General features: G+C 36.8%; 1 protein-coding gene across 6 annotated transcripts in view; it reads right to left on the bottom strand.

The window, feature by feature from the left end:
- Positions 1-26909, bottom strand: part of Diaph2 (diaphanous-related formin 2) — an 827546-nt gene that overhangs the window by 717223 nt on the left and 83414 nt on the right. For 4 of the 6 annotated variants that reach the window (XM_039100253.2, XM_063280012.1, NM_001427378.1 and 1 more), the window contains one exon: positions 24985-25005. The exons of the other annotated variants lie outside the window; for them this stretch is intronic. In XM_039100253.2, the coding sequence (XP_038956181.1) occupies positions 24985-25005 (21 nt within the window). The remainder of the gene's footprint in view (positions 1-24984; positions 25006-26909) is intronic. 6 annotated transcript variants of the gene reach the window in all.

The raw sequence follows: 26909 nt of genomic DNA, 5'->3' as shown, positions 1-26909 counted from the left end.
TTAAAATACAAACAAATGAGAAATGAGAGCCATCGATCTCTTTCTATTCATCAGTGGTTCTGTGATTTCAAAACCAGGTTTGCAAGGAAGCTTTCCTTTAACAGAAGCTGAAATGCAGTCTAAACCGGATTCCAATTGCTGAAGAGAACAGAGCCTTTATCGTCTTCAGTAAAATCCTATGGCTGATGAAGCTATCACTGTAGCAGAATTAGTTTGCATAACAGGTAGTGGGCCCTGTAGCAGCAGCAGTATAGATTCTATTACATTATATTATGTTTATTCATTGACAAGTACACTTTTTTCAAAGCATCCAAACTCATTACTAATAATTTAACTAACACCTCCGTGGAGCCTAGTTTAAAGTCACTTTCATTTCAAAATCTAATGATACCAAAATAAAAACCATTACCAGGCCCACACAAACCTATTTTAAAATAGCTAAAACTTAAATAAATTAACATTGAAATGAACAAACTAAGACTAAGTCTCCAAAGTTACATTAAATTTACATACTATTGAAATTATGTTTTCATAACAACTGAAGTGTTAAACTAACTGCAGTGTACACTTTCATACATATCACCAGATTCAAAATAACAAGAATCTAGTATGATAGAAAAAGTCTCCCCAAATCTATGTGTTATCCAAGTGGTCTCTATTTACAAGATGATTATATCCTTAAATCTTTTTGTAAGTCGGTTGAAGATAAAAACAAACAAATAAAAATAAAAAACAAATAAGAATAAAAACAAAAATAAAAATAAAAACACTGGGCCATCTTCCCAATAAAAATATTTAACCAGAATATTTAATTACCATGTCTGCACAGAACAATATTTTTCAGCCATAAAAACATGTACTATGGTAAAACAAAGGAGTATTATTTCCTGCTCCCTTTGCAAATGATGGCTAGAAGGATGGAGTCAAGAGAAAACCTTATACGTTGCTGCTGTTTAAGAGTGTGTGTGAGAGAGAAGGGTGGAAGGAGGCTTTCTAGCTTTTATTACCACTAAGATAGCAGAAACAACAATGACAGTGCATTCTAGCCTTACAGAAGTTGGCTCCCTGTCTGTAAATGAGCAATCAAGTATTGCTTGGAGAGAATGCAGCAAGAAAACCACGGAGAGTAGTAAATACCAGCAAACAAGCCCTTATTTCACAGTTCTGTGCTTAAAAGTAAGGGATAATAGGTTTGCACTTCATTTATGACAGGGAGCTTCCACTACTAGAAATTCATAGAAGAAAAAGGAGCCAGCTTGCATTTGTTGCACATTCTAACATCCATAAGTAACTATCTCAGTCTCCTGTAGTAAATGGAGTAAGCCTAGCAGCTATCCTATCAAGATGCCTGGGGAGCATATACAGGTAGAGCAATTGAAAGAGATCACTGCCTGGCACAGCTGACCTTGGATAAATTAATTATCTTCCATAAATTTGAACCTCTTGAACTGAAGATAATGATGATCATCTTGTAAGATTACTTACAATGAGGATAGGAGGGATTCATCCGTGAAAAATGTGTATTTACCGCAATCCCTAAAATACATAGTAAAAAGTCTGGAAGTATGATTGGAGAGTTTCCTGACAGACAGGCTGTGAAACAGACAGATTTTGTATAATGAAACAGACATCATTCTTCTTCCAGGTCATAAGTTGCCAGATAACCAAATTCATACATTATGGAAATATGAAAAAAAAATTTCCTTCCCAAGGAATAGCACGGGGATTAAGGAGCCCTTTATCTCTTTCTGGGCTAAATCACATTCCCTTTCTTTTCTTTTCTTTTCTCCAAAATAAAATATAATCCTGCCTCATGAAAATGAATCTTTTTTAAATTAATATATATCTAACTGGTAGCCAGTTATTTCATTTGAAATAAATCTCAAAAACATTCCTGTGAGGTTATTGGAAAACATGAAAAATATATCCCAGACTATACCAAATATTCTCGGTACTGTATTCACTTGGCAATAATTACTCTTCATGCTTTTAATGATAATAAGGACTGAGTAAACCAAAGATACCTATTTTTCCATGAACTTTAATAAGGAGAATTAAGTGCAATGAGTCTTTCATTCCTTATAACCAGTGATCCATAAATGTATGATCTGTATTTGGAAGATACTTCTTTAAATACAATGGAAGGTAGCTAAGCAATCCTGATCGAAACTTTTAGAAAATGGATTACACATAGGCTGCACTGCTGAAGGGTATAATGACTATCCCCTTGATGGCACCTCATCAAGATCAATTTCTATTCTTTGTAATAATAGAGTGATGCCCTTTGGAACCATTGAAGACTAGTTCTGCTTTTCTCCTTACAAAATAACTAAAGAATACTATATTTTTATAGTTCTTCCTTCTCCTGTTACCTGTCACGTCTTCCTAGCAATAGCACCTTTCACTTCTTTTTCTTTTCAAAACGTAAGAGTAACTGTGTGAAAGCTTGAGTTGACACCTACAAGTTTCTAAGACACATTAAGTGTCTACATTTCCGATATTTAATTTGGAAGGAGGGGTAAGGCAGGTAACACTATAAATGGTTGAAAACTGAGCTCCTGATAATAAGAAGGGGGTCTATAGAAAATAGAAATGACATAATTGTCTTCCCCAAAGCATTAAATGTAAAGTCAAAGTGAGTGAAACCTTTAAAATCAACAATCACGTTAGCACATGAAACCACATAATGCATCAATCAAAGGTGCTTTTTCTATCAGTCACCATTCACCATGGGTGTGTGTGTGTGTGTGTGTGTGTGTGTGTGTGTGTGTGTGTGTGTGTGTATGTGTGTGTATATATATATATGTGTGTGTGTGTATGTATATATATGTGTGTGTGTGTATATATATATGTGTGTGTATATATATATATGTGTGTGTGTGTGTGTATATGTGTGTGTGTGTATGTGTGTGTGTGTGTTGGATGTAGAATATGTGATAAGTAAAACTATAACAATACCCCAAGACTTTCTGGAACCCTCTATTTTTCTTTGCTCTATTGTTTTCTTAGCTTTAGTCATATGAATATCCCTACTCAATAACCAAAACAAAGAAAACTGAAGCCTGAATAAAAGTCAGTATAATATTATATGGCTCTATAAAAACTATCAAGCAAGAGTATGTCTAGCTGACTATTTGTAAGAAGATATGGAGTAGAAGCAAGCATATTTTTAGCAAGCTTTAAAGCTTTTGCTAGGGCAGTGGGAAGTCAGGTATTTCAGTGTACTCATAAAGCTTAACTAAGGAATTCAGCAATAATGCAAGTCAATGAACAGGTACTTAAATCATCAAAGCATCAGAGGCACCTCTAATAAATAAGAGAGGTGTTCATTTTTCTGTCTAAAGATTAAGCATATGAGTAGTTTAAAGTACTTTTTTAAAAATGGCATACACCTCAGTTTAATTCTCTTAGCACAGCTAGTATTCACACAAAGCCCTGCTGGCCTGAAAAGTTCATAGAATAAGCCTAAAGCTATCCTCTATGGAAGGCTTGCTTATATTTGGCTAGTGTGGGAATGTGGATTTAGAGTGAATCCCCAGTGTCCTAGCTGATAAGGTGTGTGTCACTATGCCTGTTGACATGAAATAAAATATTTTAAAATTAAAACCTGGTTCACTTTAAGTAGTCTGTACTTTTTCTAAATGCTAGACTAAGGACCTATGTAAACAATCCTAATTTTAAAAACAAAAAGCAAAAAAAATCCCTTGAGTATTGACTTTCTCCTGGACTGCTACAGCCATGAAGGTCACCACCCACACACTGTAGTTTTTTCATTACTGGAAGAGAAGAGCTTTGTATGTGATAACTTCCAAGAGGAAGATGACAAGGCTATCTAGCCATGGATTCCTCTAAGGCATGCCTAGAGCTGTTCCTCTTGCAATCAAGCATGATAGATAGATAGATAGATAGATAGATAGATAGATAGATAGATAGATAGATAGATAGATAGACAGACAGACAGATAGATGATAGATAGACAGATAGATGGATGATAGATAGATAGACAGACAGACAGACAGACAGATAGATAGATAGATAGAGATAGAGATATATCAGCCTACAGTAACAAAATGTAACATTTAAAGCTAAACCCACAATCTTTCTTGTTGTTAGTCTATTTATTCACTTTACATCTTGATCACAGACCCTTCCCGCCTCTCCTCTCAGTTCTACCCTTACAAAGCCCTCTCACCATTACCCCCTACTCTTCTCCTCAGAAAAGCAGAAGTCCCGCTTTGGGACCAACCTGCCATGGGACATCCAGTCCCAGAACTCTTTCTCTTATATGTCCTTTTAACAAATCTCCCAAAGTGAAGACAGCGTTGGTAATACTTATGCCTGTGATACGTGTCGGGCTATGTTGAGTACATGTGAGATAATGAATAATTATTCACTTTGATCTGCCTCTTAAAATGCTTCCTTTAGATATTAATGGGAGGTCTGGAAAGGTATGCCAACAATAAATGGATGCTGACTCATACAAAATTTTAATAATCATCTACTACTTGCAATGTTAATAATGGACTATTGTTGATATAGAAACAAATATACAGCCCTATTACATAGGGATTTACAATACTAAAAGAAGCCTTGCACACTGACAAACTATGTTCTTGTACTGTCAGATACAAAACTATTCCATAATGGACATTACCAGTGTCTCTGACATCTGACATGTAATCTCACTTGCACAATTTCCATGATTCTCTTTGGATAATAGCAAAGATGTTACCTTCCTCCAAACTGTAAGTCATGCCAGGCTTATTCACTGCATGTGGTATGAGCCTTGCTACAATTTATCAGTTATCAATGGAAGTATCAAACCCAGTGCAGAATTTATTGAGAATATGAACATAATCCTAACCTTTAATGCGATAGAGTAGTAAATAAATCATTATAATTCCATATTACAAGTGTAAGAAGCTTACAGGAGGTGAAACAACAGCACAGACAAGGAGCATGTGACTGATGATCTTGACAATAGATACCATAAATGTTAGAAAACAAATGTGTGACAAAGTGCCAAAGACAGCAACACCTGAGAGGCAGTCTGAAAAGCATCTATAACATTACTGTTCCTACCTGTAGTTTAACACAGTCGTGCATTTCCTTTCAGTTCTAAAATTAGAAACAGCAATTTATCAAGAAAAAAGTTTACCTGATACAAAAGCCAGTAAGATGTACCCTTTGAAAGCAAAAACTGCCATCATAATAAAAAACAGAATTGATTAATAAATTACATTAGGACGAATATGTAGCCACAACAACATGTCGTTTTTCATTCCCCTGACTACAAAAAGTTTCCTACCTTTAGAGATGTTTCATTTTACTGAAAAAAGAGGCCTAATTTTTCAACCTATTATCATTACACCAACAAAAAATATTTATAGAGGGGAAATAAATCTTGAAATTACTTTTAATCACTTCATTACATTTAAACCTCTTTATCTTAAAAATGACAGATTTTTTCTTTACAGGGAAATATTACAATCTCCTATCTTTGAGGACTTCAAAAATATATTAGTTCCAAATCCATTTCTTGGTTCCCACTGAGATTTAAATTACCTGAAACTAATAGCCTCACTGCAAGAGTTCTATTCCATGGCTTGTAAGTTGAATTCACCAGCATGACATCTATGTTTTATATATGTAAATTCCACAGGTTTACTGTAAATTCACGACATTGACAACAGTGGTTTCCTAAAAGATTGCTACTGCCACTGAAACAAATACACAAAATGAGACAGGAAGCACCCATAATTTCTCTTCCTTGCCTATTTTATTGTGGCAATCATGGAAAGAATAGAGACAGTCTAAAGCTCAAAAAAACACACAAAATAGCAGCCAAAAGCAGTACAAACTATATGAAAAAGAAATATTTGCATATAAATCAAAGAAAGCAATAAGGCTTACCTCATGGTACATAATAAAAAATTATTTTATTACAGAAGCTACTGTTTGCATTCTAGCTGCGATTGTTACACTTTCCAAAATTTGGCATGGACAATATGAAAAGAAAATTTACTAGCAGTAACATATAAAAATTGACCAGTCTTCTCCTTTACCTTTTCAATTCTTCCTAATTCTATGAGAATCATAGTATGCAGGAGAAAGCATTAAACTGTGATTGGGGTAAAGTAAGAGGATCAGTGTCATCAGATGCAAAAGCACAACCCAGGGAGAGGGGTTTCAGCTTGGGGCCTTCCCACTGGCATCTCCTCTAAGTATGTATTGCTTCTGTTAAATAACTATGCAAATAAAATACATTGAACATGAACATTGGTAATATTTATCACTTGTATCTGCCACTGGTTACTAGCAGAAAATCTGCTTACAATCACAGCTATTCACACAGATATAACTAATTTCAGGCTGTAATTACCTAAGGCCCCTGACTCTGCAGCACTTTAATTACTCTCTGGTAATCAGGTAGACACTTGAAGGCAGACATCAACTTCTTCCGAGATTATCAAGGGGCTATTTAATTCATTACAGCTGCCAAATTCTTGATGACTACCACACTCAATACTAGGTTTTTTTTATACTACAGAATGGTGTAAAGTTTCACTGATGGCAAGAGGAGAATTTAGTACCTTTCTGTAAAAAGGGTCCTCTGCGTACAATGGTATCTTGGATCAATTGGTTTCTTCAACTCTGTCTTCAAAGACACACAGGTTTCTTCAAATTTGTGAAAAGCCTTCACTTGTCTCTCTTCCTTATTCCATTGTAGCATTCAATGACTTTCTCTTTGCCTCCTCTAATTGTTCCATTAATTTTAGTCCATCCTGGTACTATTTTTGATACATTCTTTTATTTATTTTATTCTTTCTCCTCTCTCCAAAAAACTGAACCTCTCTAAGGTTTGGCTTGTGCCTCCCATAAAGAAGACTATTCCTTGAGTATCTGCCACTCCATAACCCCTGCTGAATTTTAAGTGTTGTTCTGATCATGTTAGGAGGTCTAATCTATGGGAGGTAGGTCCATGAGGACTCTGCTGTCCATATTTAGAAAGACACTACAGTTGCATTCTCAACCACTGCTACTCATCAGGTCTAAGGTCAGCTGACAGTGGTTCAGCCAATTTACATAAATGTTGCAATCAAGGTACAGCTAGCATTTCCAAAGTCTCTATTTGAAATTATTAATTTATTCCAGAGTAATTCTATGTCTCTTAGTCTCTAAACTAATATCTAATACATCTTACATCTTCTTTTAATGGAGGCAATTACCATTCAAGAAACTTAGAAAAGAGTGATCAGTTAAGTTTGGTTTGGATACATTATCACCTCTACTTCAATAGTTCAAACTACATTATTTTTAAAATAATAGTCAACAAAATTAAATTTTACTAAATTCATTTAATTATGGGTTCTTATAATTACACTGCTGTTATACATGGGCTTTAAACATGGTTTAGTGGATGAAGAACTTCTTCTTAAATATCAAAGGTAAGAGGATTAAATTGTATGTTAATCAGCATGCCATGCATCTACAACAGAAACCAAAGACAAAATTGTGTGTGTTTTGTGTATGTGTTTGTGAGAGAGGCAGGAGGAGAGAAAGAGAGGCTAAAGAGACAGAGAAGGAGACAGAGAGAGAGAGAGAGAGAGAGAGAGAGAGAGGCATTCCTATAGAGGTTAAAAAGCAACTTAGTGGAGTTGTTCCTCTCTGACTACTGGACATTGAGCAAATAAATTCAATGAGGTTGCAAGATTGGAATATGGATTTTAACATGTTAATAAAAATTACTTACTTATAATGATATATGTACTCTTCCCATTGCTGTATTGCTTTTTCAAATGAGAAAATTCTGCATCTATAATTATGGAATCTATGGCATTATTTGCAAAGAAAACTAGTTCAGAATATTAAAGTCCAAACAGACAGAAAGCAGATCAATAAAGCAAAATAACTCCCTACCTAGATGCAGTAGGAAGTGAGATGTTTTAGAAAAAAAAATCTAGGAAGATAAAACACTTGCATTCCAACACATCTATTTTAAGGTGTTAGGTTGAAACATGTCTCTGTCTGTATACAATGCACCATTATAATTGTGAGTGATCTGAGCATGTTAGACTAGGCCATTCAGCAACAGATGGATGGTTGCTAGGGACAAATGCCTGACCAGTGTGTGTTACAGGATCTATAATCACACAATAGCTTTCAAAATTATCAAGGTATAAGTAGCTTTTATTGTTGCACAGGCATAAGGTCCACAACATAGAAGAGTGCTTCCGCATAAATGGAAAAGTACAAAGTATTTTCAGATATATGCAGAATCAAAGCTGAGAGGACTAGGAGTCGATTTCTTCAATAGGTGCCAACCCTCTAGGCAGTTAACTCTTACAGAGACTATGCCTTGTGACTTCCACTTATAAACCCCTTTGTTTCTCAATCTGCTGATATACACAACCGTTTATATATGTCTTTATATCACCCTCTCTCTTCCAGGCATTTTCTCACTGCTTTGACAATATACCTAAAAGAAACAACTTAGGGGAGGAAATACCTATGTAGGCTCATGAATTGAAAAGGTGTGATCTATTGGAGTAGGCAGCTAAATTGGCTGGGTCCTTAGTGATGAAAGCATGAAGCTGCTTGCTCATCTCTCCATGATCAGGAGGCAGAGACCTCAGGCTAGAATGTGTCACAGGCTGCAACCTATGAGGTCTACCCCACTCTCATAAGCAAAACATTTTCTCTAGCTAGACCCTATCTACCAAATATTCTATAACATTTAAAAAAAAAAACAAAACAATGCCTCCAGCTGGGGATCAAGTACACTAACACATGAAATCTGAAGGACATGTTATATGGAAACCATAAAAGCTCTCCACCCATCTATCAAACTACCATAATCATTAGCTCTACAGACCATTAGAAACCTATCATACCTTTTCCAATTTGCATCTGCTACTAATGGTTTCGGTATATATCTACATGTCATCGATGTCAATGCTACCACTGATGACCTCTACTCTTACACCTCTTGGACAATTGGGTTTTTTTTTCTTTTTTCTTTTTTCTTTTTTCTTTTTTCTATCATTTACCAGCCTTGGCATGTCTTCCCTTTGTCACACAACCAGCAATGTATAAGCACATAATTCCTAATTCTTACTAGACTGTGACTGGTAGTCATGCTTCAGCTCATCCTTCTCCAATATCACACTCAAGGCCTTTCTGTCCTCCATAGCAGATACACACACACACACACACACACACACACACACACACAAATTGAATTTATGTGCTGTGTAGCAAGCTGAGCAACTTAGGAGAGGAAATACCCTACTGAGATGCTGAGATATGTGCACCAAGATCAGGATGCACTTTGGATATGGGCACTGTATTGATCAATGTGCTGTAGAAATGTTCCCCAATAATCTCTGAGTGGACAATGTGGACAATCAAAGGCTAGATCCTGTGACTGGGAAGGAGAGAGAGAGGCAGGACTTGAAACCAACTAGGGAGTCTCAGGTTGGAACCACAATGGGAAGGAAACAGGTGGAAGAAAAAAGATATCACCATGAAACAGGAATGACCATGAGGATGGACCATAGAATGTAAACAAAAGAAGCTCTCATTGAGGACACACATGAAGCAGAATAAAACTCAATTTATCAAGAAATGGAACATGAATCTGGTTATTACTAGCCTAGCTTGATTACCATAGTTTCAGAATCTACCCAGCACAGTAACTATAGAATGATCAATCAAGTCTTTTAATCAAAGCATTATCTGCCAAAATTTCAATCTCATTTTAAGTCATTTCCAAATGATTCATCTTTTATAAACAAAAAGATTAGAAAATATTTTGGGTGATTTTAATCGACTTCCTGAAATGTGATAACTCAAAAATAAAATTAAAATTATGCACTTGTGTACTCACATACAATGTGATGTGACATTTTATAATTGGACTACATTAAAAACAAAAGCATGAAATTGTTTTAGAAGCTATCTCAGCCTAGTCATCTGTTTAATACAAGTAATTTTTCCAAATGGAAACCTTGCTTCCTTTGGAATAGTAATTCAACAGTGCCCTCCCACAAAGAAAGAAAATCAGGGTTTACCAAATTTGATGAAAATCTTTGATGCATGTATGGTCCTATTTATTAATCCCATACCTTTAGATCTGCCTCCAAACTACTCATGTCTCATAAATATGAAGAAATCACTATAAACAGTTATCATTTTGCAAAAGTAAACAGTAAGCATTGCTTCACATCTTGACAACCAATGTGTGTAATTTTAATCCAACAATGGGCTACAGAGTAGTTTCTCACATTACATAAGTAGATACATTAAAAAAGTTGAACCACAGATATTCACATACTCAACTTTTCTAAACATAAAATCCTGCCACAACCACACAAAGTGAAAATTGCTTCTGAGTTTTCAGTAACTGTACTTAAGGGAACTAAGGGCACCTGGGTTTATTACAATATGACTTTTCTATCAAATATTTAATTTACCAAATTACCTTTATTGGTTTATGGTATTATAAATCGATTATGCATTTCTGAAAGAAAAATGCATCAACAAAAATTAGCACAAGTAATTTTAATAACATAATATGCAGCAAAGAAACAACTGCATATAAACATACCAAATTATTAATAGCTCTTTATGTAAGGTGTCTAGAATTGTGGGCCATTTTTAATTCCCATTCCAGTTTCATGTTGTTGTGATAAACACCAGGACCAAAAGTAACTTCAGGAAGAAGAGAATTATCTCTACTTACATGTTAAAGCCCATTATAGAAGCAGGAATTCATAGGTTGGAACCTGGAAGCAGCAGCTGATGCAGAGACCACAAAGGAGTGTTGCTTAATGGGTTGCTCCCTATGGCTTGCTCAGCCTAATTTCTTATAGAACACAGAACCACCAAACCAAGTATAGCACTGCCCACAGTAGATGGAAGCCTAGGACATCAAGTATTAATCAAAAAAATTCCCTACAGCCTGCCTGGAGGCATTTCTGATGGAAGCATTTTCTCAATTACTATTCCCTCTTCCCAGATATGTCTATGTCTATGTTGACAAACAAACAAACAAACAAACAAACAAACAAACAAAACATAGACAATACTCCACTGGTCTTTTTAAACCAACCTTTTAAATTAGTGCATTACATGTATGTCAGCATATTTCATTTTTATTCATTTCCTCAGCCCTCTTTTCCCTCTCTTCCTGGTCCCCTTCATCTCATCACAATTTCAGTGCCTTTACCAAAAAGAGAGAGAGAGAGAGAGAGAGAGAGAGAGAGAGAGAGAGAGAGAGAGAGGTAAAATGTTGAAGTCTTCTTTTAAATAATATATTTGGATGAATGTGGACATTGTTTTACTTATGTTTCTTTTTAAACAATGAAAACTTCTTAACTACCATCAACAATCTGAAATTACTGTGTCAGAATCTTTGCCATTGCTCAGTTTTTATGCTTCAGTTTTAGAAAGTTACTAAACCCCTACTTTATAAAATCTGTGTAAGCAAAAGCATTCAAAGTAAGTGAACAAATGATACCATGGCTACACAATTTAAATATAGATCCTTTCATATTTAGATACAAAATTAAGGATGACACCCATAGTTTCTTATGCCTTTTCATAAAGAATTGACAGTAAACATAATCTTTAGCCAAGGAGCAATGTCAAAAATGTGCAATTTTGCAGAGAATAAAAGCATAATTGGCTTCTAAAGAAGACATTAAGTAATGAAATGAATGCATAAATGCATTATCACCCAACACTTGTGGCTCAACACATTTCTTTTGAAATATGTATTAGGAACAACCATAGGAATTATCTCTTTAACTGGTTATTACTGTAATGGCTTAAATGCATAGCATGTTTGACAGTTTACGAGTGTTTTATAACTCTATCAGTATAAAAAATATTTATAGAGATATGGGCTATAGAAAGGTTGGTCTTTTACCCCAAGTCACTCAGGCATAAAGAGTAGATCCCTAAACCAAATAGTAGATCTTCAAGTCCAAGGCCGATAATTTTTTCAGAAACATCAACTTTAATTAGTGATGTTAAAATAAATGTCATATAAGCTCTCAAATGGCAAGGGTCAGGTCATAATATTCACTTGACATATTTAGATACCCTAGGCTGCAACAGAAATTAAACAATAAGGCATCCTTTGTTCAGTTGTTATGATTTCTACATTAAGCATTCATATTGTACGGTAGGCTTCCTGTAAGTATGATTCACTGTGTACAACATGCTTTGAGCAAACATAATCAGAGAAAAATTCCAAAGGAACAATCAGGATGCTTCTAGTTGATGTGATGAACAGCTATTTTGGGAGAATGCTGGATAATGAGGAAAGAGTGAGGTGGAGGGTGGACCCTTCTCAATATTCTTCACCCCTATATAAACTGAGGAAGAAGGTATTTGCAGAGACACACCTACATTGAGTATAATGAGAAAAAGACAGAGAGACATGGTAAGTTATAAAGGAATCTGTAACAATTCTGAGGTCCCAATCTATAGATAGTGCCAAAAGAAAAAAGAAAAAGAAAAAAAGAGAAGAGAGAGAGGAAGGAAGGAAGGAAGGAAGGAAGGAAGGAAGGAAGGAAGGAAGGAAGGAAGGAAGGGAGGGAGGGAGGGAGGGAGGGAGGAACGGAGGGAGGAAGGAAGGAAGGGGCATTGAAAAATGTGACAGCTCACAGCAGGAAAACTTGAATTACCTACTAGTGCTTTAAGAGTCCATCAGTGAGAACGTCCTCGATGTAGAAAAGTAATCAAGAAGAAACATACTTAAAACTTTTATTTTTAGTCTAAGAAGAAAATAAGATTTTTATGATGTTGGACTATATCTCAGAAGAATAAGGGCTGTTTTCGAGAGGCATTATAAAATAACTAGCAGAATTCCAATTTCAGTTCATAAGCAGTTCAACTTCAGTGGAATTATAAGAATGTAGTGATTCAACAGAGGGATACTAATTATTTTATTGCTGTTACAGCCTAGGGTATTTGAAAATGTCTAAGGCATACTAAGACATGGTCCTTGCCCTCTGAGAGCTTATAAGCATTTTAATTAAATATTATTAATTAAACAAAGCTAATGTTTAATTGAAATTAATTATAAAAGGCAAGAGTGCATAGGAAAGGTGAACATGGATGATATAAAACTCAAAGGAACAATGTTTTATCTCCTTAAGCATAGAAAAACTGGCTTCAAAAATTACAGACCAATTCTAAAAATGGAATGGCTTCTAGTATATAGTTTTGGTCCCTAATGCGGGAGTATTTTTTCACTTTTTTTCCTCCCATTAACATTCCACAATGTCATCTGTTTACCTGCATGGATTTTGCCAGTTTGCAAAATGACAACTCCAAAAATGCAAAGATCATTCATTCCTGATCAATCCTCTAGGCCCACAGAACAGCAGGTGCAGAGAGGTCCTGCATGGCCTAGAATGCAGCATCTCCTCCGTGACAGGAATAGATTAGAGTTTCTTCTAAAACTGAGATTTAAATAATAAGATCTTTCAAAATCCATGCTGAGATCCTCACCTTTATATGCTAGGTTTTGTTGTTTTGTTTTTGTAACTCAGCTAGCCAAATGCTTTATCACTGAGCCAGGTTCCCAACACTCTACATCCTTATCTATAACAAGCCAAATGCACAAGCCAGCTTTCCATACTGTTAAGACATTAGAAAATGAGAAAGTAGCTGGTTATTGCACTAATGAATGTGAAATTAGGGAAGACTAAAATGAGTATTTTAATAGTGTTTGTGCAGTTCTTTAAAAGACCTCTTAATATATGCCACCATTCAATAGACTCGGGTCTTCTTTTCATCTTATTAACAAATAAGTTTTTCTACTTTATAGTTAAAAATAATGGCATTGATTATTTTTATTCTGATTGAATTTAGATTTTTAATAAGATTGTTACCACCATCAAAACTAAATCTTTTACAGTACCAACTATTCTAAAATGTCTATTCGTTAGAAAACCACAATCAACTTGGGGTAAGAGAAAGCTATGTTTTATCATAAAGAAGCATGTATTTGAGACTCCAATAATCAATGTTTTGTCTCCCCCTTCTGGACTACCTAATTATAGAAAGGGAAAAATGGAAAACTAAGATTTAATCTTTCATTACAGGATATATTCAAATAATTCGTGTGATACCTGTATAATATTAGCATGAAGTAATCATCGAGGTATTGTGCTGTTAATAAACTAATAAAAATTCAATTTAATGATAGAATAACAACTCATTAAAACATACTGTTATGCTCAGTGTTGTTTTCTGGATACTACTAGTAATAGATGGTTTCCAGTCAGGTGCATAGCAAAAACATTTGAGCTTACTTTGAAACTGGCCATAAAGCAATTACTCAATCACAATGTGTCATTCTCTTGACAGGGTTTCACAATGTGATACAGGCTTGGCCTCGAGTTCCTATGGTTACTTTTGCCTCACTGGCATTACTTTCTTCACCATCCTGATCCTAGAAATCCACTGGGTTTTACTTTGAAATAAAAACTCAGTAGATCACTCAATTAGTGAAGGTGGTTCCCACATCCTCATTAGAAGTAAAAGTAACACCTATATTGAGCCTTCACTCTGATCAGTTTGTCCTATAGACTGAGATCATTTACAAAGATTACCAAAGGTTAAGGGACTGTTTAAACATTTAAGATTGCCTATCTGAAGGACAACATTCCAGACTATGAAATATGTATCACTGTTCTCTATGCCAACCCACTCAGTCATTGAGATCTACACAAAGCCTGCTGACTTATGAAGATGGCAGGGCTTCAGTTTATGAGCTAGTGAAAGATATTCAAATGATATGTGAGCTCTTCTCATCAGCAAGGTACAGAGAGGATATTTAAAATAGTAAAAGCAGTAATCTGCAACAGTGAACTACATTCTAAAAATCAAACTGTTAGTGCTCTAAAACTAAAGAAATGTCCTCGCATGGTCAGACTTTACTTCTGCTCTTGTGATCTTAGTCATTTATCCTTGATTTACGCGTCTAACTGAACTCATCATCTCGGACTCCAAACTTGGTCTGGCTCTTAACTTTTATGTGAATGCTAGAGTCATTTTAGCCAGCCATGCTTGAAATTTCTGTCATTATTGAAGCACGCATCTCTTTTGCCCTTTTTATTCATTTATTGGGGCTGATACAGTGCACATCCGGTCTTCCTTGTTTTTGTTTTTTTTTTTAATCTATATCCTTCATTTAGTTCCTACTAACAACATATCGCAGTTCAGAGTCATATGAGACCACTGCAGAAACCACCTGCTTGATCTCTCTTCCCTAGTCTCTAACCTCTCCAAAGTCTAATTCTATATGAGCATCCAATGGGAGAAACCTCTGATTCTGCTATTCTAAGCCTCAAAATTGTTCAGAACTATCCAATGACTATTCAACTGACATGTCCTTCATACAGCTTTCCTAAAATGGCCACAGCATACCATTCCAAGTCTGAGAACAGCTAACTATGCTTAATATATACTTCCATCATTGTAACTAGCTCTTGGCATTGGCTATTAAATAGCCCTTTCTGTACTTTGCTCATTGCAGGCTACCTACAGTGTCCTCCATGCTATTCTTCAAACACTCCATGTAGAATCCTGCCTCAAGGCCTTTGCACTTGACAGTCTCTGTGGTTGCAAAGCTCTTTCCCAGACACCTGTATGGCTCTCTCCATTTTCCCTGAGTTCTCTGTCCAAATCTCACTTGCTCACAGAGCTTGCCTGTTTAAAACAGCACACTGCTGATCACTCTGCTTTCTCATCTTGCTCTTTTTTTACTGTTTTCCTCCATACCACTTGCCAAGACCTGTCATAATATTTGATATGTGTCTTACTGTCTGTTTCCCCAACTAAAATGTTAGCTCCATAAGGACTACCTGAATAGTTTGTCATTCTAGCACTACAAGGAGGTCTAGAAATTAAGATCTGTGTATTTAAATGGTGGTTCTGAGCTCCGGTTTTCCACAGGCCCTGCCAAGGAAGATTGGAAACAGTCCATTCACCAAAAAGAATGACCTGCCAGCTCCTTAAATGGAGCCTGAAGGCAAAGCTCTACATATGAATATTTCGAAGCTTTTGTTCCCTCCCCCCGCTCTCTCTCTCAGTTATAATACTGATGTGGGAAAGGTGAAGACAGAATTAGGAGATTGGTTCTCTCCCCTCAATTTTAGCCTAAACAGGAAAAGAAATTCATTTTCAACTTTCATGCATTTTATGTAATTACACTGAATATGGATCTGCATTACTATGCAAAGACATGCATTTGGTCAGGGGTTCTGGTAATAACACCTAGCATAGTTCCTGACATATCACAGGTACCTAGTAAACAGATTTTTTTTAAAAAAAAAAAAGGCAGTTCAGTGTGACGAGTTATGCTTGTAAAAGCAGTACTTAAGGTCATTAAAAAAAGATGGTATGAGGACAGCCTTGGCTACCTGCATAAGACCATGTCTCTAACAACACAGTTACAGAGTATGAAGGCAAAAAACTATGGATATTTTGCTGCCATAAGGTCTCACTAAATAGTTCTGTCTGACCATGAATTCAAAGAGATTTGCTTGCCTCTGCCTCCTATTATCTGGGATTAAAGACCTTCACCACCATGTTTGACCCTAAGACAGCCATTTAAATTCTGGTCTTTTCATAGGTAAAACAAATATTTTGAAGGTTTCTGCTGATGCCCTAGGCCCTAAGTTAATTATTATTTTAAATTGCCTTATGTTTAACCTTATAAGGTCTAGTCATTATATTTCTATTTTTTTTGTTTTTTTGTTTTTTTGTTTTTTTTATGTTCATTTCTATGTCTTGTCAGTCAGGGAATCTCTCATTTTCATATTACATATTTTATTAAAATCCATTGACTTTCATAGAACTTTCCCAAATAAAAAGTTCTCCAACTCTTTTTTTTTTTTTTTTGGATTTTTTTTTTATTAACTTGAGTATTTCTTATATACATTTCGAGTGTTATTCCCTTTCCCGGTTTCCGGGCAAATATCCCCCCCCTTCCTTATGGGTGTTCCCCTCCCAACCCTCCCCCCATTGCCGCCCTCCCCCCCATAGTCTACTTCACTGGGGGTTCAGTCTTAGCAGGACCCAGGGCTTCCCCTTCCACTGGTGCTCTTACTAGGATATTCATTGCTACCTATGGGGTCAGAGTCCAGGGTCAGTCCATGTATAGTCTTTAGGTAGTGGCTTAGTCCCTGGAAGCTCTGGTTGCTTGACATTGTTGTATATATGGGGTCTCGAGCCCCTTCAAGCTCTTCCAGTTCTTTCTCTGATTCCTTCAACAGGGGACCTATTCTCAGTTCAGTGGTTTGCTGCTGGCATTCGCCGCTGTATTTGCTGTATTCTGGCTGTGTCTCTCAGGAGCGATCTACATCCGGCTCCTGTCGGTCTGCACTTCTTTGCTTCATCCATCTTGTCTAATTGGGTGGCTGTATATGTATGGGCCACATGTGGGGCAGGCTCTGAATGGGTGTTCCTTCAGTCTCTGTTTTAATCTTTGCCTCTCCCTTCCCTGCCAAGGGTATTCTTTTTCCTCATTTAAAGGAGTGAAGCATTCACATTTTGATCATCCGTCTTGAGTTTCCTTTGTTCTAGGGATCTAGGGTAATTCAAGCATTTGGGCTAATAGCCACTTATCAATGAGTGCATACCATGTATGTCTTTCTGTGATTCGGTTAGCTCACTCAGGATGATATTTTCCAGTTCCAACCATTTGCCTACGAATTTCATAAACTCGTTTTTGATAGCTGAGTAATATTCCATTGTGTAGATGTACCACATTTTCTGTATCCATTCCTCTGTTGAAGGGTATCTGGGTTCTTTCCAGTTGATGGCTATTATAAATAAGGCTGCAATGAACATAGTGGAGCACGTGTCTCTTTTATATGTTGAGGCATCTTTTGGGTATATGCCCAAGAGAGGTATAGCTGGGTCCTCAGGCAGTTCAATGTCCAATTTTCTGAGGAACCTCCAGACTGATTTCCAGAATGGTTGTACCAGTCTGCAATCCCACCAACAATGGAGGAGTGTTCCTCTTTCTCCACATCCTCGCCAGCATCTGCTGTCACCTGAGTTTTTGATCTTAGCCATTCTCACTGGTGTGAGGTGAAATCTCAGGGTTGTTTTGATTTGCATTTCCCTTATGACTAAAGATGTTGAACATTTCTTTAGGTGTTTCTCAGCCATTCGGCATTCCTCAGCTGTGAATTCTTTGTTTAGCTCTGAACCCCATTTTTAATAGGGTTATTTGCTTCCCTGCGGTCTAACTTCTTGAGTTCTTTGTATATTTTGGATATAAGGCCTCTATCTGTTGTAGGATTGGTAAAGACCTTTTCCCAATCTGTTGGTTGCCGTTTTGTCCTCACCACAGTGTCCTTTGCCTTACAGAAGCTTTGCAGTTTTATGAGATCCCATTTGTCGATTCTTGATCTTAGAGCGTAAGCCATTGGTGTTTTGTTCAGGAAATTTTTTCCAGTGCCCATGTGTTCCAGATGCTTCCCTAGTTTTTCTTCTATTTGTTTGAGTGTGTCTGGTTTCATGTGGAGGTCCTTGATCCACTTGGACTTAAGCTTTGTACAGGGTGATAAGCATGGATCGATCTGCATTCTTCTACATGTTGACCTCCAGTTGAACCAGCACCATTTGCTGAAAATGCTATCTTTTTTCCACTGGATGGTTTTGGCTCCTTTGTCAAAAATCAAGTGACCATAGGTGTGTGGGTTCATTTCTGGGTCTTCAATTCTATTCCATTGGTATATCTGTCTGTCTCTGTACCAATACCATGCAGTTTTTATCACTATTGCTCTGTAATACTGCTTGAGTTCAGGGATAGTGATTCCCCCTGAAGTCCTTTTATTGTTGAGGATAGCTTTAGCTATCCTGGGTTTTTTGTTATTCCAGATGAATTTGCAAATTGTTCTGTCTAACTCTTTGAAGAATTGGATTGGTATTTTGATGGGGATTGCATTGAATCTGTAGATCGCTTTTGGTAAAATGGCCATTTTTACTATATTAATCCTGCCAATCCATGAGCATGGGAGATCTTTCCATCTTCTGAGGTCTTCTTCAATTTCTTTCCTCGGTGTCTTGAAGTTCTTATTGTACAGATCTTTTACTTGCTTGGTTAAAGTAACACCGAGGTACTTTATATTATTTGGGTCTATTATGAAGGGTGTCGTTTCCCTAATTTCTTTCTCGGCTTGTTTCTCTTTTGTATATAGGAAGGCAACTGATTTATTTGAGTTAATTTTATACCCAGCCACTTTGCTGAAGTGATATTAAGGAATAATGATTATTGCTTCCCGTTATATTCATATTTGGATGTGAGGTTATGTTTGTGTGCTTTCATTCTCTTTGTTTTGTTGCCAAGACGATTAGTTTCTTGCTTCTTCAAGGGTATAGCTTGCCTCCTTATGTTGGGCTTTACCATTTATTATCCTTTGTAGTGCTGGATTTGTAGAAAGATATTGTGTAAATTTGGTTTTGTCATGGAATATCTTGGTTTCTCCATCTATGTTAATTGAGAGTTTTGCAGGATACAGTAACCTGGGCTGGCATTTGTGTTCTCTTAGGGTCTGTATGACATCAGTCCAGGATCTTCTGGCCTTCATAGTTTCTGGCGAGAAGTCTGGTGTGATTCTGATAGGCCTGCCTTTATATGTTACTTGACCTTTTTCCCTTACTGCTTTTAATATTCTTTCTTTATTTTGTGCGTTTGGTGTTTTGACAATTATGTGACGGGAGGTGTTTCTTTTCTGGTCCAATCTATTTGGAGTTCTGTAGGCTTCTTGTATGTCTATGGGTATCTCTTTTTTTAGGTTAGGGAAGTTTTCTTCTATGATTTTGTTGAAGATATTTACTGGTCCTTTGAGCTGGGAGTCTTCACTCTCTTCTATACCTATTATCCTTAGGTTTGATCTTCTCATTGAGTCCTGGATTTCCTGTATGTCTTGGACCAGTAGCTTTTTCCGCTTTACATTATCTTTGACAGTTGAGTCAATGATTTCTATGGAATCTTCTGCTCCTGAGATTCTCTCTTCCATCTCTTCTATTCTGTTGGTGAAGCTTGTATCTACAGCTCCTTGTCTCTTCTTTTGGTTTTCTATATCCAGGGTTGTTTCCATGTGTTCTTTCTTGATTGCTTCTATTTCCATTTTTAATTCCTTCAACTGTTTGATTGTATTTTCCTGGAATTCTTTCAGGGATTTTTGCGATTCTTTCAGGGATTTTTGCGATTCCTCTCTGTAGGCTTCTACTTGTTTATTAATGTTTTCCTGTGTTTCCCTAAGGGGGTTCTTCACGTCTTTCTTGAAGTCCTCCAGCATCATGATCAAATATGATTTTGAAACTAGATCTTGCTTTTCTGGTGTGTTTGGATATTCCATGTTTGTTTTGGTGGGAGAATTGGGCTCCGATGAGGCCATGTAGTCTTGGTTTCTGTTGCTTGTGTTCCTGCGCTTGCCTCTCGCCATCAGATTATCTCTAGTGTTACTTTGTTCTGCTATTTCTGACAGTGGCTAGACTGTCCTATAAGCCTGTGTGTCAGGAGTGCTGTAGACCTGTTTTCCTCTCTTTCAGTCAGTTATGGGGACAGAGTGTTCTGCTTTCGGGCGTGTAGTTTTTCCTCTCTACAGGTCTTCAGCTGTTCCTGTGGGCCTGTGTCTTGAGTTCACCAGGCAGCTTTCTTGCAGCAGAAAAGTTGGTCTTACCTGTGGTCCCGAGGCTCAAGTTCGCTCTCGGGGTGCTGCCCATGGGCATTTGCGGCAGCAGCAACCAGGAAGACCTGTGCAGCCCCTTCCGGGAGCTTATGCAGCCTCAGGAGTGCCCACCTGACCATGCGGAGAGGTCTCTTTCCCGAGGGGTCTGGGAGCAGAGAGCTGCTGCGGGCCGGTATCCGCGAGTGTGGGACTTCCGGTAAACACAGGACGTGCCCGGTTCTAGAGGAATTCTGCCTCTGTGTGTCCCGATTTCACCAGGCAGCCTTCTTGCAACAGACAAGTTGGTCTTACCTGTGGTCCTGAGGCTCAAGTTTGCTCGCGGGGTGCTGCCCAAGGGCTCTCTGCGGCGGCAGCAACCAGTAAGACCTGTGCAGCCCCTTCCGGGAGCTTCAGTGCACCAGGGTTCCAGATGGCCTTTGGTGTTTTCCTCTGGCGTCCGAGATGTATGTACAGAGAGCAGTCTCTTCTGTTTTCCCAGGCTTGTCTGCCTCTCTGAAGGTTTAGCTCTCTCTCCCACGGGATTTGGGTGCAGAGAACTGTTTATCCGGTCTGTTTCCTTCAGGTTCTGGTGGTGTCTCAGGCAGGGGTCCTGCTGCTCCTGGGCCCTCCCCCACGGGAGCCCAGAGGCCTTATACAGTTTCCTCTTGGGCCAGGGATGTGGGCAGGGGTGGGCAGTGTTGGTGGTCTCTTCCGCTCTGCAGCCTCAGGAGTGCCCATCTGACCAAGCGGTCGGGTCTCTCTCCCACGGTGTCTGGGAGCAGAGAGCTGCTGCTATATTTCTATTTTTAATGTATCATATATAATCATACCAACTATTCCTTCTCCCTATATAAGAATGCTCACTTTTATATTTGTGGATAAACTATTCCTGGCTTGCAGTGAAATCAAATCAATCATTTTAACGTTTTAAAAATATTTTTTATGCAATGTGTTACTAAACAATAAAAACTCTTTTGGTTCCCAACATTCTACCACACTTATGTAGAACTAGAAGCCTGCCACCCAACCCCTCCCCACAAAAAAGGCATCATTCATTTTGACCTCTTCCTGAATCCAAATCCTTTGCTACTTTCAAATAGGTAATAGGAGACATTTTAGCATTTTTACTGCATAGACAGAATCTATACAAAATTCTTAAGTATTTTAATGTTTCTTTAAAATAAATGTGTCGGTGTTAACCTGACACGTAGGAGGTTTCTGTTGCTGTTGTTCTACGTTTTGTTCAAAACCCAGCAATGATCCATAACAAGCAGCGCACAGCTTCCAAAACAGAGGCGAACATTCCTCCAACGTACAGCAAAATTCTTCTCAGGATTTCTGACCCAGAAATAATTGTATTTCTACCTTTGAATCTACAAACAGGACACATTTTATATACTGAACAAAAAGGAAAAAAAAATCCTGCTCTTAATTTCAGTTTACTCTGTAGTCATTATGCTCTATGTTTTTCAAATCATGTTTAATAAATACTATATTTAATGAAAGTAAACTGGGCATATGATTGAAATGTTTATTTATATTTTCAATATATCCAATACAAATAGTCCACTGAAAACTATCCTGAACATAGTATTTTTATTTCACAATGGGAAGCCTGAGCTTCATATTTGGTCAGTAAATTGCTCACAATCAAGATCACCCAGGTACCATGCAGTCACAAACTGAACCCATTTGCTTATGTGACTTTTACAAATTATAGAACCTGTCCTGTGGACACAGAAAGATAGACCCAAAGTATGATAGAGGTTACTGTTCAAGTAAAAACTAAACTACAAATGACATTTTTTCAAAGCTCATAGGAATTTGATCATAAGAATTACCTAATAGAAAGGAAGAATATTTGCCAGAGAAGGAGCTACAGGAATTCTAGCTCTAAGCTATCAAGTGTAAATAGTAGGTGGTTTAGGGAATCAGAATTAAGAAAAGCATTACACAAAAACTGTGCAGTAAGTACCAACAGAAAACTCACAAAGTCAGAATCCAAATGATCTGGGGATGAAGTTGTAAATATGTCCTAATAACAGGCAGCTTTCTTTCAGATTTGCTTTTTAAAGTAAAATTTGTAAATATGGAAAGTGTAAAGAAGCACTGATGGTGAAAGAAAGGAGAGAGCGAGAGAGCGAGAGAACGAAAGAGAGAGAGAGAGAGAGAGAGAGAGAGAGAGAGAGAGAGAGAGAGAAATCAGCAGCAGAGCCTCAAATGCTATTCTTTCAGCTTGCAATCAGCATTACAGAAACAAAAGGGAAAAGGCCAGGCAGACCTACTTCATTATATCTTCCATGTTTCCAGTTGCATGGCCTCTTCCAGCTCTCATTTTCTTAACTAATGCTACAATCTCTAAGGAACCACAATACACAAATTGGTTATTTGAGAATTCAACTGTCTACAGCACCTCTATGAAATTTCTACCTGCTTATTTTATCAGTAAAAATATTCCTCCCACCTTTGGAAGATTAATGTGCCCATGACACAATAAGCCCTTTTGTAGCTTTTTTTTAACTGGGGTGATTTCATACATTGTTTTCATCTCTCTCTCTCTTAACCTGCAAAATAAAATATGGACAAAACATTCCATAATGCATCCCACCTATCTCTAAATTAAACCTTCCTCATTTCCTGTAGAAGGAACTCCTTAAGTTTACTCTTCTTTGTAGCAGAAGTTGACAGCTCAAGTGCAAAAAGCAGATGAAAGGTAAGAAAATTGCCATGAAACAAGATATACTCTGGATCTATACACGGCACTTATCTAAAAACATCACCTTTCAAAACACTCTAGAAACCATGCACAGCTGCTGGTCTCTCACTTTGCAACACTGACAATATATTCTCTTTGGGCCCTCTCTGTTCTACGTACCTCTCTGTTGTCATCTGTCTTCATCCCCTTTAGACCTAGCATCTTGAAAGCGAAATCTGTATTGATTGGCAAAAGAAGGCATGTGAAAGATTTATTCTAAAATGAAAGTAACGATGCTATGGGATGGAAGAATTTACCTGGGACAGCTTTACCTATAACATGAATGTTACTCAAGATTGATACTTAGGTACTTGCTGGGCTACCAAAGAAGAAAAGAGTGCTCTAATTAAAATGAATAATATGTTGTACTTAGAAGGATTCAAGGAAGGTTTCTTTAGGCACTGCCAAATGTACAGATAAAGATTGGAACACAGCTGACCATGACTTCTTAAAGGAGTCATAAAATCAGAGAGATGTCTTAGTGTGTAAAGGTACTTGCCTCCAGGCCTGACAACCTGAGTTAAAACCTCCATGGTAGAAAGAGAAAAGTGACTTGTCAAAGATGTCCTCTGACCTCTACACATGAGCCATGACACACACACACACACACACACACACACACACACACATTTTAAGGAACCCCAGGTGAGATTATAAAGGGAAAATGGGAGTCATTTGAAGCCAATTGGGTGTAAGGAAGTAAGTAACATGTTCTGGCAATCACATGCAACATTTCCCACAGAGAGGAAGGAAAGGAGGAAAAAAGAAGGGAATTTTCAAAAGCAAAGTAAATATTAAACACATTCTCTATGCTAAATACTTCATTTCTCTGTGACTTTAAAGATGTTTCAAATTCTATTCTCCAAATAAATGATACAAGGAGCAAAAGTAATTACAAACAGCTTTGAATTACAATGCAGGCAATGTCTGACTTGCTACAGGCGTGTATTAAAAATGTAGTACCTTAAGTATAAAATCTTTAAGTGGTAGCACCAAAAGAACTTTAAAGTAGAAGTTAAGCTGATGATTTCAACTTATCCACATATATCTGAAGCTCAAGGGAAAATTACTCCCCAACATTCAGTAGCATTACCTACCATCCAACAAAACAAAGTCTTCAGGTCACCTAACTGTACTGCATGGGTTTCTTTCATTAATACATACTTTGCACCAAAATCAAAGTAAGACATCGTAATAAAAATGTGTAAAAACAGATGATGCTTTAGGACCCTGCTCCCATCCTGAGAAACTGACATGTAACACACAATTCTACCCAAGTTATCTAACATAATTCCCAAGGCATGGGTGACAGAAAAAACTTCTTTAACATGCTCCAAAACTATAAGAAACCACTTAACATAGCTAAATTTTAATTGCTTGATCTCAATATGTACCTTAAACTTTGTAAGAATATACAGCAAATAAAACACCAAACCTTAAATATTGCAAGTAAAAGTCACAAATCCCCAAAACAAAAATTTAGTGCTAAGTTGGTAAATTTAGCACATCTCTTGTACTTACCATAACTTTACTTCCAACTATCTGCATAGAGTGGTCAACGAAGAATAGTTATGGTGTGGAAAAAACAAACAACAATAATATTAATAATCAGATGCTTTCACAAAACTTAAATGTTTAGTAAGTTAGTAACCAGCCTACTCTACTATCACATTTAATGCTTGAGATCTTGAGACTAAAAACAAATACAAATAATAATGTGTGTCATATTTTAAAATCTACAGTCTAAAGACTAAAAAGAAACAACTAATATGATTTGGTTTTCCATGCATTACAATCACCCTACAGTTACAAGTATGAAATTAGTTTTCTATATAATGTGAGAACAAACAATATACTTTATCCATAAAAATGCACATATTAATACAGAGAAAACAGTTCAGAATTTCAAGAAATAAGAGAATTTCTGAAGCAGGATTCTGTTTTAAAAAACAACAGGAAACTCTCTACATAAACATAATCTATGTCAAAATTCAAATATAAGTCAAATTACTGTTATCTGATTCCCACACTTGAATATCAAGCAGTGTACCAAAAATAGGTAATTCACCACTGAATACCATTCATCAGTAGTTATTATCAAGATGTGTTATGTTTAAAACAAACATCAAATTTAGCTGAAAGCCCAGTAAGCATCTTGGCTTAGTGAGATATCACAAGATAAAAAAGATAATGTCAGCTTCCAAGTACATGATTTCATAAGAATCCAAAAAGAGAAATTATTCAGCAATCCAAATGATTTCAGACTCTCCAAAAAATAGAAGCAAATTCTTAAAAACTCACTCACTCGACACCCTGTTTACAAGGAACAATTATTTAGATGAATAAAATCTTCTTTGCTACCACAACAGTCCTCTGAAATGAAAGATATGCTATTGACATAAATTATTTCCTCCCACCAAGGAAGACAGGGGTTATATTTGTCCCTTGTTTCTTTATCACAGACATGGGACCAAAAAGACAGAATGAGAGTCTGTGTCAATAATTAAGACAGGTTCATAGGCCATGAAACAACTGAAATGTGTCCCACTGAAGATCTTTTAATGATTCAATTGTATTGAAAAGGATTCCATTTACTTAAAGAACATACTAAAAATACATTAGATTGATTAGTCAAGAGAAAATAATTTGGAGAAAATAATCTGGTTATATCTTTTATCACATCCACCCCCTGGATGAAAAGAACAAGGTGAAAAGTATCTAATAATGGTAAAAACACAGTCAAAATAAATGCATATAAATTGGCACATGCACTACAACTTTTTAACTATTTCCTATATTTGTTAAGTCTAAAAAAACTGTAGATATTATTGATATAACCATTTTGTATTATATACTACTGAGCTTTTGAAAATACACCTCCCATGTCAAAATTGTAATCAGACATGTTCTAAAAGCTCAATTTCTAAAAGTACTCATTAAAATGAGAAGTAAACTGCTTTCTTCATATTGTCATAAGGAGAAGAACACGTGGCTGACTAATGTGAGGTGAGAAACTTTCCTCATGAGTGCCTGCATATGCTGTTAGGTATATGCGAAATCTTCTCCATCACTAGCATAGTGTGTTGAGTAACAACTTAGGAAGGCAGCTTTAACTATGCTCACACAGCATGTTTTCATTCATACAATGTTTTTTGTTATTTATAACTAAATAATCAATGCAAGCCAACTCCTATAGGTCATGTCTACACTTCCCCCTCCTACAATAACAAGCATCTGACTCTCAGAGCAATAAATGCAGGCTAGACTCTCCACATACATATTAAATGTTCACTCAACACAGGGTTACTCATTCTACTATTCCTTTAATAATCATATAGCTGTCTATTACTGCACTTTACATTAAGGACGTGTGGAGAATCGAACAATAGTTTTACAATATCAACTTACAGTTTCATTAATATTCTTTTGACCAACACTAATTGTAA

This window comes from Rattus norvegicus, chromosome X, assembly GCF_036323735.1.
Source record: "Rattus norvegicus strain BN/NHsdMcwi chromosome X, GRCr8, whole genome shotgun sequence".
NCBI lineage: Eukaryota > Metazoa > Chordata > Mammalia > Rodentia > Muridae > Rattus > Rattus norvegicus.
Note: the sequence above shows the minus strand (reverse complement) of the source record. Positions and strands in the feature narration are given on the sequence as shown.